We start from the raw sequence: 12,560 nt of genomic DNA on the forward strand, positions 1-12,560 counted from the left end.
TTCCAGGCTGAAGGAAACTGAGACATGACTACTAAATGCAACACAATGGCTTTTTTCTTTTTTGATGATAAAGGGTATTATTGGGACCATTGGGAAAACTTGGTTATCTGAGGCTGGCAGTGTTTCCATGTTAATTTCTACTTCTGATGGATATGTTTGGTGATATAAGAGAATATCTTCAGTTACAGGAACTACACATAATAAAATATTACATAAGATACACTGTAGTGTTGGGACATCATCCTGCAACTTTTAAAAATGATTCAGGGCAGAATTCCCTGGTGGTCTGGTGGTTAAGACTGTGCTTCCACTGAAGGGGGCCTGGGTTTGATCCCTAGTCAGGGAACTAGATCCCATGTGTTGCAATTAAAAAAGATTCTACATGCTGCAATGAAGATGGAAGATCCCGTGTGCCACAAGTAAGACCCAGAGCAGCCAAATAAATACTTTCTTTAAAAAAGAAGAAAAAAATAAATCAAGTGGGTGGAGGAGGGCAGCAAACACATTAAAAGGATGGAAGGATCACATTCAGAAGTGAAATGCCTAAAATTCATCCAATTTCTTTTGCATCAAAAATATAAGAGCGCGCACACACACACAAAAAAGACAATTTGCTAAAACTGAAGATCTTTTTAATGTTTTTAGACACAGGTTACTTAAGATGGGGGCAGGGGTTGGGGGGAGAACAGTACTTAAAATTCCAAGACACTAAGGTTAAGCAGAGACCACAACCAAATACTTAACAGGAGCACCTTATATTGATGCTGTTTTTCGGAGTCAGGAAAACATCCAAAGACAGGCAGTTCTTCCCAGCGTGCCTCCTTGATGATCACTGAGTGAGACTTTTATTTATCTTTCCATGCATCAATTGCTTAGTCCATATATCTGAATCCTCAGATAATTTAATGCAACTCAGTCATGCACTTTATCATATAATACTTTCACATGGATATAAACTCCTGATTCCCATGAATAACATTTCAATTACTAAGTTACAAAATGGCAAGAAAGATTCTTTGAGATCTCCACATAAGAAAAAAACTTGAGAAAAGTATATCACAGGGCTTCACAAATACGAAGCAAAACAGTTAGAATCTTGATATAAAATAATTCTTCCCAGGTTCAAATCTGTTTTGAATTCTTGAATGGTTCAATAACAACAAGACACCATTTGTGAATGTTCTTTCTAAAAAGCCCAATGAGCCTGTGAGTCAGCAGCAGGTGGTGCTGCCTCTCAGCCAGTGCTAGACACAAGAGGCTTGCGATACTTGCACTGAATCCAAACTCGGTACATTGTCAGTTGTTTTCCTCGATTCACTTGCAGCCGGCGATCCACCAGGTTCTGAACCTTTTCCAGTCCAGCAGTAGTGAAAAGGGTGTCCAGTTCATCTAGTTCGGAAACAGATGTTTATCTATTTTCCCCTGAAGAAAAAGCACCGTGTCTACCACTCCCCATGCTAAATGGTACTCTGTGAGACTGCTGTCCTGCCTCATAGACTTTAAGTGGTTTGGGCAGTATGGTTTAGCTACAATCGCAGTAGTGACTTGGTAGCAGCAAGTCCTTGTTTAGGCAGAGGAAGGCAAACCACGTGTGAAAGGTGGCCTGGAACGCACCGGTAAAGCCTTTCTAAGAGTCAGCTGATGGGAAAGAATTTTCTAGGGTTCTACGTACATCTTACAATCATATGCACAAATTGACATGTTATGTCAAAGCCATTTTTTTTTTTTTTTAAGGGGACAGGTTCATCACTCACTAAAGGCTCAGAGAAGTATGTGACCTGAAGATGGCCCAGGGACAAAGTATTCATATGGCACTGGTGGAGGTGAAAACTGGCAGCAGGACAAGCAGCAGAGGAAAGCAGCTCTGAGTTACACCTGGAACCCAGGGAGCAATGGGTTCACTTAAACTCAGGTGCACCTAAGGTACAACCCAGCTTCGAAGCTGAAACAGCTACAGTGCAGTTTCATTGCAAAATGAGCATGTATCCTGTTTTAGACAAAGTGATGGAGGGGAAGAGCAGGCAGCAGAACAATAAGGCAGGGACCAAAGGCTCATATAAGCTGAGCCTACTGAGAGAACATTGAGTAGTTCTAGGTGGCTGGGGGTAGGCTAAGGGGTGGGGAAGGGCAGGGAAGAGGCTGCAAAAGGCAGGCGGGGCCAGATGACGTCACTTCTGAAAGCACACGGAGGACTATGGAAATTAGTCCTGGGGTGCTGTCAGCACAAAGACAAGTGCTTTTGTGTCGTACCTTGTGTGAAGAAGTACACTCTGGTGCCATCGCCTCTCACATAGAAATTTTCAGACAGACACTGACCTGCAGAGTGATGTAGTAAAGACCAGAGAAACTTAAAGCACTTCTGTGAATTTCATGGCCAATTAAATGTGCATCAAGATATCAATTTCTTGGGCAGAGAACAGATCCTTTTCTAAGCTACTCTGGTACTTTGCAGGAATCTGCAGTCTCTCTTGGAGAAGAGCAGCTCCAGGGGAATAATCAAACTTCAGTGTCAGTGAACACATGTAATTCTCAGCCCCCTATTTTACAGTTCTGCTTCAGGATGAAAATAGCTTGTTTTCTTCCTTCCTCCCCTATTAAATAAATAACACATACACTTTGTTTAAAAACAAAAGCAACTTTTAAGTGGCCTTCTGCCCCTTTAGAAACACACAGTAAAAATTCAAGGAATATAGCTGAGTTTAAGGAAATCTGAGACAGCCACTATTCCCATTTCAGTGACTGTCCTTTTGCACGTCTCTCCACGGTGTCCACATGCACACTCATAAATAGGATCCCATACAAACCGTTTTTTATCAAGGACACACTTCCCCTTCTGCTGCTAAGCCCCCGACCTTCTCAGTTTAACAACCTGATGTGTAATCAATCCTTCTATGCCTTTTGAACGTCAAAGTAATCTTATTTATTTTCCCTAGCTACTGTTAAACACAGGATTAAGTGTAAAATACCAACCCGCACAATGCTTTTCTCACTTGGTCACACAGCCAAGTCCACCCCCAACAAGACCAGTGGTATGGGGTCCACCCCATGTGATAACACACATTACCCTATGCAGAGGCAGTCATTTTGTTTCCACGGTTTTGCTTATTACACACATACTATGTGCTGGTTCCTGAATAAATCTCCAAAGGATTGTTGGACTGAACAGATAACACCAAGGTGCTTTAAAAAAAAAAGGCTACAACCATTCCTATTTCTGCCTTTCATGGAGGAACATCACTCTCTCTGAGTCAGCCAGCAATAGGTATCTCATTGCTGTTTCCATTTTCTTGAAGTTTTGTTTTCGGCCATTTGGATATGTTCTTCAGTAAATCAACTCTAAAACACTTCTCATCTGTTTTCCGGGTGGGTCACTGATCTTTTCCCTTATCAATCTGCCAGCAGTCCTATTTGAACAGCATAGATATTAAGTCTTTACTGTTCTACTAACTGAAATATTTGTCCTCAATCTGTCATTTGTCTTTTAACTTTTCAATGGCATCTTTTGCCATATCACACTTAAAACATACCACTCTTATCATGTATTAAATGGCTCTCTGTATGGAGCAATATAATTCAAGAGTCTCTATTTTACTCCACTAATTTGTGAGACTATTCTGATGGCAAAGCCATTATTTTGATTACAGTGGGAAAAAATACCTTTTTTAAACCGAAGCTGAGCCATGTCATAGCGGCCATAATCTCGCAGAAGCATTATCCCCCCGGGCTTCAGAAGCCTGCTCAGCCTGTTGATAGCATTCTGCATCCTGAAGGGCAGCAGGGAACGAACATCAGATCTCTTTAAGAACAGAGTCCCCTCCTAACAGCCCCCCCCCGCAAAAAAAAGAACAGGTCCCTTTTCTCTGTAGCGTTATTTGGAAAAGCCTACACTGACACATCAGCCCTGAAATCTTAGCTCCTATGCTCTTGTTTCAGTTATAACCTGAGCTCAAGCCCAAACCTCTAATGTACGTACCTTCTGCTGTCTGCTTAAAACCGTGGCTTCTATCCACTGCCTTCAGTATGAAGAGGGCTGCTCCTTCAGTAGGGATCCACTGTGGGGGAAGTTACATGCTCTCTGCGTGGCTCACTTCCCACTCCTCAGGGGGAAGCCATCCTCACACTGGGCTCCCATGGATCTCTGAATGGACCCCTGACCACCCAGTGAGGAGACTGCTAGTTGACCCACCTACCTGCCCACTACGCTCAAGATCTCTGAATACAGCCTGTCTCTTTCCATCTGTTACATGAAGACTGAATCTCAAGAACTTTACAAGGTGACATAGTCTGTATGCAAATGAGTACTCTAGGCAGAGTGCTCTACACTTCCGACTGCATTTTCCATATATAGAGTCTCAGTGTAGGTTTCAGCTTTAACTACTGAAGAAGTAGAAACGCTTTGAACTTACAAAAACCACATGAAAGTCTAATTAAATACTGAATAACAAATTTCTTTTGAATGATGTTTTTAATTTTAATGTTTTGTTTCAGTCCATGTCAGTTTAAAACTCAGTGGTTTCCGTGGTGGCTCAGCAGTAAAGAATCCACCTGCCAGCGCAAGAGACATGGGTTTGATCCCTGGTTTGGGAAGATCCCACATGCCGCAAAGCATCCAAGCCTATGCGCCTCAACTATTGAGCCTGTGCTCTAGAACCCATGCTCTCCAACAAGAGAAGTCACTGCAATTAGAAGCCCGTATACTGCAACTACAGAGTAGTCCCTGCTCTGTGAAACTGAGAGAAGTGCGAGCAGCAACGAAGACCCAGCACAGCCAATATACAAAGAAATGAAACTACATAAAGTTTACAGCATGTATGCTTCTGTAATTAATGTTTAAAACCGTGCCAGGCTGTTTGGGCTGTCTTCCACCGCCCTTATTTCATGCTCACAATATTCCTATCAGGTCAAGTGACACAGTGCTATCCTAGAGGAAATGTGGGCTAGAGAAAGTCAATCACACCCCACCCCACAAAGCACCCCGACTGATGCCGCCTCCTCGAGACAATATTTCAACCTCATTGGGATGAGTGGCTGCCTATGTTCAGGAGCCTTTAATGGTATGTTTTAAGGTAAACCAATCCACTTTCCTTTAATCTTGATTTTATGGAATTCTCCTTACTAGAGAAGTTTTCCAAAGAACTTAAATATCAGAGAACACTTGATGAGTTAAGTTTCACTGTATATTTTGTGCTGTTAATAAGCCTGGTTTATTTAAAGCATTTAAAAAGCCAATAATGGGATGTTCTTGGATAGCTGTGGCATTCACAGTTCTAATACATCATGCTATGTGATCATCAACAGGAAATTTCTCCACATACCCACTAAGATGGCTCCCTCATTCTTTGGAGATGTTAAACCATTTTCATAAGAACCGACCACTGCAGTCAACAGGCAGAGGTTTAGATGCTTGGAGTCCAACGTGGACTCCAAGACAAACTTAGAAAAGTGGTTGACAAGCTTCTATCGCTTAGAACGAAACAGCTTCTTCCTGTCTATCAGAACATTAATAAAATCATTTTTATTAAGGTTCCAACTCTGAGATCAAGGTCCCCGATCAAAGCTTTGTTTTTGCTAAGCTACTGGTTAAGGGACTTAAAACTTACTTGTCTGGAATGATTGCTGAGAGAACAAATATAAGGATGATGACATCAAGACTATTCTCAGGCATTGGGTAACTCTTATCTTCATCACACAGATCATGAACAAAGGCAAAACACCGAGAAGGGTCATATGCTGAATTTGTCTGCAGACAGATGGAAGAGAGGTTAGAAAATGTTCATATAGCCTCAAGAAAAACCATCTTGCTTTAAACATAATCCCTGCTGCTTCCCACTGAGGGAGATAGCTCTTGTCATCACAGCAAACACTGTTACTCTTAGGGTAATAACCAGGAAGAACTCTAGGAGCCTGTGAAATCCAACTTGTGTGTTTAAAACGGTACATTCCTGACTCCTTTACTTCTAGTCTTTATTCTCATTAGGAGTCAGATCCGAGGACTGGAAAAAAATGAGGAAGGTAAGTGACCAAAAGGGCAAAGAGAAACCTCATAAGTAGGAAAACAAAACATATTGAAAAAGCATGATTTAAAGCAACTCCCACTACAACATATTACACAGATCATAGATTCTCCAGGAAAATCTCTCTCTCCAGATGTGGAAGACTTAACCTACAATTTATTATCACTAAACTAATTTTAAAAAGTCTCACTATTCATCTGGCATCGGCCCTTAAGAACAGTGTCAGAATCAGAAATTCCCTGGCGGTCCAGTGGTTAGAACTCGGCACTTATACTGCCAGGGACTCAGGTTTGATCCCTGGTCGTGAAACTTAAGACTCCGCAAGTTGAGTGGCAAGACACACACACACAAAAGCCAACCAGCAATATTGCTGATCCCTGAGCTCCTATGCATCACAGGAGCATCCTACATGATTGTAACATACATTCAGGGTAACTTCCCTATCTATATCTCTCTTATCCAAAACTGTGATTTTGTGTCTCACTGCTGCTGCTGCTAAAGTCACTTCAGTCGTGTCCGACTCTGTGCAACCCCATAGATGGCAGCCCACCAGGCTCCTCTGTCCCTGGGATTCTCCAGGCAAGAAAACTGGAGTGGGTTGCCATTTCCTTCTCCAATGCATGAAAGTGAAAAGTGAAAGTGATGTCACTCAGTCGCGTCCAACTCTTCGAGACCCCAAGGACTGCAGCCCACCAGGCTCCTCCGTCCATGGGATTTTCCAGGCAAGAGTACTGGAGTGGGGTGCCATTGCCTTCTCCATGTTCCTCACTGGTCACAGCTAATTAACAGGGCAAGTAGACAGTCAGCTAAGCTGAATCAATCAGATTTTCTGGGGACTCTGGAATCAAGACACTGTCATTCAGGTGAGGTTCTGGGAATACTTGAAGAGGGGAGACTTATAAGGGACTGAGAGGCGCAAGTATATTGAGCCATGTATAAAACCAGGAAAAACCTATCAGAGAAAATTGGGCTGCAAAGGAAAAAAGCAAGCAAAAGGCAAACGGGCAATGAGAGGGAAAACACCATGACCTTGAGGGAGGCGCTGTGACAAAAGAAGGGGGTGGCAGCATCTCACCAGTATGCCTTTGGTACCTGATACTTTGTCAGGGCTGAGTTTTAGTCCTGGCTACACCATATGCCCTTGAGATCTATGACATTCCCTTTAATTAGCTGCACTTGTCTACAAGTTTCTGTAACTTGTAACTCAATCCTAAATGAAACAATCATTTCATTTCAATCCTTAAAACATGACTTTAGGAAGGTCAAGAGACCTGCCCAAAGTTCCACAGCAGGAAAGCACCAGGTTCCATCATCACGTTTAGCCAATTACTCTACTCCAGGCTATTGCAGACCACAGCACAATAAGCAAATAGTTAGAGACCTTGATTTTTATGAGGCCCCTTTCCCCTTAAGTCAGTGAAAATTACTGATAGGAGCACTGGACTTACCTGGACCAGTTCTACAGCTGTGGAAGAAAAATCACAACAGTAAACAAACAGGCTTGGGTCACTGAAATGGGCAGGAAAAAAACCACAGCAGAGGCATTAGATTACAAACTGGATTATGTCTATTCTCTATACTATGCAGCAGAGTTAAAATATCAAAGGCACCACATGTTAACAAAGTAACAGGTTTAACACTCACTACTTTCCCTGATGACAAAGATAACTTATAAGTCAATTAAGTCAAAACAATCCATAACTGGATAATGTAGACATCTAATCTCCTGTAACCCACAGCTCCCAGTAATTGCTGTTACCATTCGATTATACTAAAGAGTTCCAAGAAACAACAATGCATCACTTTTTTCTTTGCTGACGTGCTGTTAGATTTTACAACAAACCTTACTTGTTAGTTTGTAGAATTGGGAAGACTGTGTTTCCCACACCACAACCAACCTGTAGACAGAAATCAGAAATGAACTATTAATCACAGAATTCCCAAAGAATTCCCTAAAGTAAATAAATAATCAACAATAGACAATTTGTCTTACTGTATTAGGAAAGGTGTAGTGACTAGAGCTAATCATGACATTCCCTGCCCGTGACCTCAGGAACCCTTAAAGAGGTAGCCACAGTAGACGAGAATATGGGCTTTTCTCAGCAAGATGGGACCTGGTCTGGGAAAAAGAGCATGGGCTGCTTTTACTTTCTGAGTTTGGGCAAATGGTCCTGTAAACAGAGTATTTTCTTACTGAGCTCCACTATACCATTACTGGAAAAATGTTTCTAGTAGACTGGATTGAAAAAGTCATGAGGGCAACCATGGCAACACTGTCCTAAGTTCAGTGCTGGGTGTGGTAATAATGAAAACAGCACCATTTACTCAGAGCATACTATGTGTCAGACACTCTCCTCAGCCATTATATAGACATTATCTCAATTAACCCCAGTAATAACTACCAGGCGAAAGTCCCATTCCACTTGGGGAGGATCAGGGACCAACACAAAGTCATGCGAGAGGACTCAGTCCCAAAACTAATCAGCTTCTGGTGGCGTGTGTGGTCACTTTTGTGAATATTCACGTTACCCTGCACACTTTTCTTTTTCAGGTCTAGCCGAGCCTCTACCACACATCCAAACTGAGAAGACAAGAAATCTCCCACACCTGAAAAGCAGGCACCATCCTAACTAACCTCTCCATCTCATAACTGTATCAGAAGTAACAGAAGCTGTCTTCTGACCCAAGACTCTCTACTAGATGGCAGGGTTAGCAGGACACTACAACTTCTGGACAGAATATAATGTTCCCAGGTAGCACCTCAGGTGATCTATCTTTGTTTGTCATGACCAGGGCATCTGGTCTGCATCTAGGACATTTCAACAGCATAAAAATGCAGGTGATTCCAGGCCAACATAAAGGAGGTAAGTCTAGTCAGCTTCATCATCAGAAGTTACTTTGGGGCTCAGCCTCTCTATTGCCACAGTTTGTGCGTAAGACAGCCTCACTAACCCCACTGCCAAGACAATAAAGGGAAGTTACCTCGAGTATTCGGTAGGTGGCGGAGGATCCAGGAAATTCATTAGCACAGATTTCCAGGTGATGGAGTTTCTGAGTTACACTCTCTTCCATAAGAAGTGACCGTGTCTTATCTCCAAGGCTTACAGAAGAACAACTGTGCTGTTCTTCTACTGTTAAATCAGATCCATCCTCATCGCTTCTATAGTATTCATATACTTCATTCTTCTTATTCTCTGAGAGCAAATTCGTCAAGTGATTTTGGCTAGGTGCCAGCTCTGGGAATTCAGTAAAAAGCCAATGTCTATCCTTGAAAAACCCATTTTCATGGATTTTGTAGAAGTTGTTCCAATATTTGTTGGCATTGACCTCATAATCAGCTGTAAATATTTAAGAAAGAATTTTAAGAACCATCTCTCAGTTTTATTTATATACAATATAAATTATCACCCTGCTTCACCAAATTTTATACGAAAAGTTATACTCAAGTAGAGCCTCAGTCTCAGAGCTGGTGGTCATTTGGTCCTATCACACTTGACTTTGCTCTCTATCTTGTCCTTCCAGGGAGTTCAACTTCTGCCAGAAAACTTACTACCTATCAATTCTCCCCCCACATCTTTAGATGGCTCTTAACTATTAGAAAATCCTAATATTAAGCAAAAAACCTGTCTAATCATTTCTGGTCAAAAGGTCCTACTATCTCTCATACAGAACAACTCTCTCATATTTGAGGGCCATTATTTCCCTTTCTAAAATCTCTTTTACAAGCTAAATGTCCCAGGTTCTTCAGTTATTCCCCATGTGAAGTCAATGGTTATAATACAGGTATGATACTGTATCTTCTTTACATTATATTCCTGTGTCTGTGGTTCCAAGATACCAAGCATGGAAACAGAAAATGATGACAAGAGGAAAAGTGTTCCAATGAGAAAAGATCTGATGATAGAGGACAGGATAGACTAAAGTATGGACTATTTAAAAGAAACCTGTGTTATTCAAGTTGATCAAGGCAGTCCTAGATTTCAGTTTTACTTTTTATTTTTGAGATAACACTGGCTTATAACTATATTTTAGCTTTCTGCTCCTTGCCAATACAGGGCCTTGACTAGTGTAGTAGAAGAATGAAAACCTAAGAAACTGGATCTCAATTCTACCACTACTAACTAAACTGCTTACCTCTGGGCAAGGCACTTAATGTCCTGAAGTCCAAGTTTCTTTAACTGTAAAAAGAGGATATTGGACTATATGATTTCCAAAATCCCTCTCAACCTTAATTTGCTTTGATGTAGTCTTTGTCAAACTATGTAAGGTTAATATTTCATAACTGGACTCTTCTACTTGTTCAGAAATATTTCTGTGGGTACTACTCTGCAATTTCTAGTGCCACCTTCAACTGTCACTTAGAACACAGGCCCAACCAGTCCTAGTTTTACTAACTAGGAGTATTTTTCAGTGAAATCATCCACCTCTTCAGAAGAGGCTTCTTTTTCTTTGGCCAGACTTATTTCCACTCTGATTCATCCATCTTTCCTTTGCAGAAGCCTTACCACCTCATAGCCACCACACAAGGAAAAGACACATAACTCACGATTTGTTAGCCAGCCACCCCTCACCCCCCATTATTTAGAATCTAACCACTTGAATCCAGCTGTAATGGCAATATCTCCTCGGGCAAAATGTAATGATGTAGAAAGAATATTCTCTAAGACAATCATGTTGCCACAGGTCAGTCATATTGATATGGGTCTAGTCAACATAATTAAAGACTTAGTGAAGCTGCTCAGTCGTGTCCGACTCTTTGCGACCCCATGGACTGTAGCCTACCAGGTTCCATCATCCATGGGATTTTCCAGGCAAGAATATTGGAGTGGGTTGCCATTTCCTTCTCCAGGATATCTTCCCTCCCCAAGGATTGAACCCGGGTCTCCTGCATTGTAGGCAGACGCTTTACCGTCTGAGCCACCAATTAAACACTTAAGTCACTAGAAAACGCTATCGAGATACAGTTATCCTCTTCCAAACAAAAAAGCAAAACCAAAACACCCTTTATGCCCTAACAAGATGTCAAGGCACAGCCCTTTCCCAGCCTTGCCCAACACCTCCCCTTCTCGTTCTATCCCAGAGTTCTGTATCAGACCAGTAACAAAGACTCGGTAAAGGCCTCGGTTCTCTGGCCTCTCCAGAGAGCATGTCCAGCAGTACGCAGGCTGTCAATACCACTGAGGGTCCACCTGGGCGCACCTTGCTTCTCCTGGCACACCCGCTGAGTGCTGTTCTCCTGGACTTTCCTCTCTGCCTCTGCGGCCTGCTCCTCCGACCACTCCACGTTGTCCCTGGGGAAATGAAACGGGCAGCTTAGGCGCCTCAGGTTTTCGCCGCGGGCAGGGAGTCGCTGGCCCCGCAGCGCCTCTTCCGTGGGAGGAGAGTGCCAAGAGTAGGCCCGCAAGACTCTGGTCGGCGGTCAAGGCCTTCTCAGAGTGCTCTGCGGCGCTGGGACTGAGGGCGAACAGCAGGCCGGGCGAAGGGTAGGGCACTTACCAGGCATTGTGGTGAAAGACGCGAGAGGGGTCGCTCAGAAACCGGCTCCCGAACTGCTGCCTCTTCCCGCAGACTGCAGCAGGACCGCCTTCAGGGAAGGAGCCGTCCATGACACCGGAACCGGAAACACCTACTTTCCCCTCACGCACGAACGCTCTGCAGGCCACACCCCTTTCGGAAATCGCAGGGTCTGGGCGGGAAAACACGGAGGCCGGGTGGGGCAGTCATGAAGTCTCCCGTTGCGGTGGCGTTCGGACTCTGCCTGGTGGGAAGGAGCTATTTGGGAAGGACAGTCAGCGGGTTTTCGCCCCAGAGTCTTTAGTCCTTCAACAGGCGGGCCAGAAAGTGGTAGACGTTCCACTTGAGCCTCCTTTTAATTCTAGGATGCTCTAACAGGTCCCCAGTTTCTCTTATGTTGTAAGACGAAAAATTTTGAATCACTTTAATAATTAGATAATTACCTAGCTTTACTGTAGAGCAGTGGCCAAAATAATTGAGAAAAATAGCAAGCAGGGCGAGGAAATAGGGCAGTTTTCCAGCTTTTCACAGTGTGAAAAAGGAAAGAAAAAAAGTGTATGTTGTGTGTGTGTGTGTGTGTGGTGTTGATATCCACACTGTTTTTCTGGAGAAGGATATGAAATGAATTTCGAGAACACGAAGTTTAACTGTCAAATCAAATATCCAAGGACAAGTTTAAAACTATAACCCCACCACCTTTTTGAATTATCCACATGAAAGCTTATTTGCACAATCAGAATTGTAATACATACACATATATAGTTATATTAATACATTTCCAGCCTTACATTTGTTTCGATAATTGCTACAAACTTACAAAAGAAGGAAGTATGCTGTCAATATAATATAAAGTTAATTGAGAAGATTTCCAGAAGAGGGATGACTACCATTTGGAAGAAGAGAAGGGATTCGTTATTTAAGTAATATAGTTCTAGGTTTAACACACTGGTAACCAGTGATAGCTTATTGCTGAATCTTTCCATGGTGGTGGTGGTGGTTTAGTCGCTAAGTCGTGTCTCACTCTTTTGCAAC

The 12,560-nt window shown here is 42.7% G+C and overlaps 1 protein-coding gene across 2 annotated transcripts; it reads right to left on the bottom strand.

The window, feature by feature from the left end:
- Window positions 1-615: 615 nt before the first annotated feature.
- On the bottom strand, window positions 616-11,645 carry METTL2A (methyltransferase like 2A). 2 transcript variants are annotated; one of them, XM_040245068.1, is made up of 9 exons: window positions 11,511-11,645; window positions 11,214-11,305; window positions 8,997-9,352; window positions 7,863-7,912; window positions 7,463-7,523; window positions 5,601-5,740; window positions 3,658-3,764; window positions 2,251-2,316; window positions 616-1,389 (listed from the first exon to the last, which is right to left on the bottom strand). In XM_040245068.1, the coding sequence occupies exons 1-9, from the start codon at window positions 11,618-11,620 to the stop codon at window positions 1,235-1,237; spliced, it is 1,137 nt and encodes a 378-aa protein (XP_040101002.1). In that variant the 5' UTR covers window positions 11,621-11,645; the 3' UTR covers window positions 616-1,234. The 2 variants fall into 2 exon arrangements, with proteins under 2 accessions (XP_040101002.1, XP_040101004.1); XM_040245070.1 differs by lacking the exon at window positions 616-1,389 and having other exon boundaries at window positions 2,251-3,404.
- Between the last annotated feature and the right edge of the window lie 915 nt (window positions 11,646-12,560).

The sequence above is a fragment of the Oryx dammah genome, unplaced genomic scaffold, assembly GCF_014754425.2.
Source record: "Oryx dammah isolate SB20612 unplaced genomic scaffold, SCBI_Odam_1.1 HiC_scaffold_8, whole genome shotgun sequence".
Classification (NCBI taxonomy): Eukaryota; Metazoa; Chordata; class Mammalia; order Artiodactyla; family Bovidae; genus Oryx; species Oryx dammah.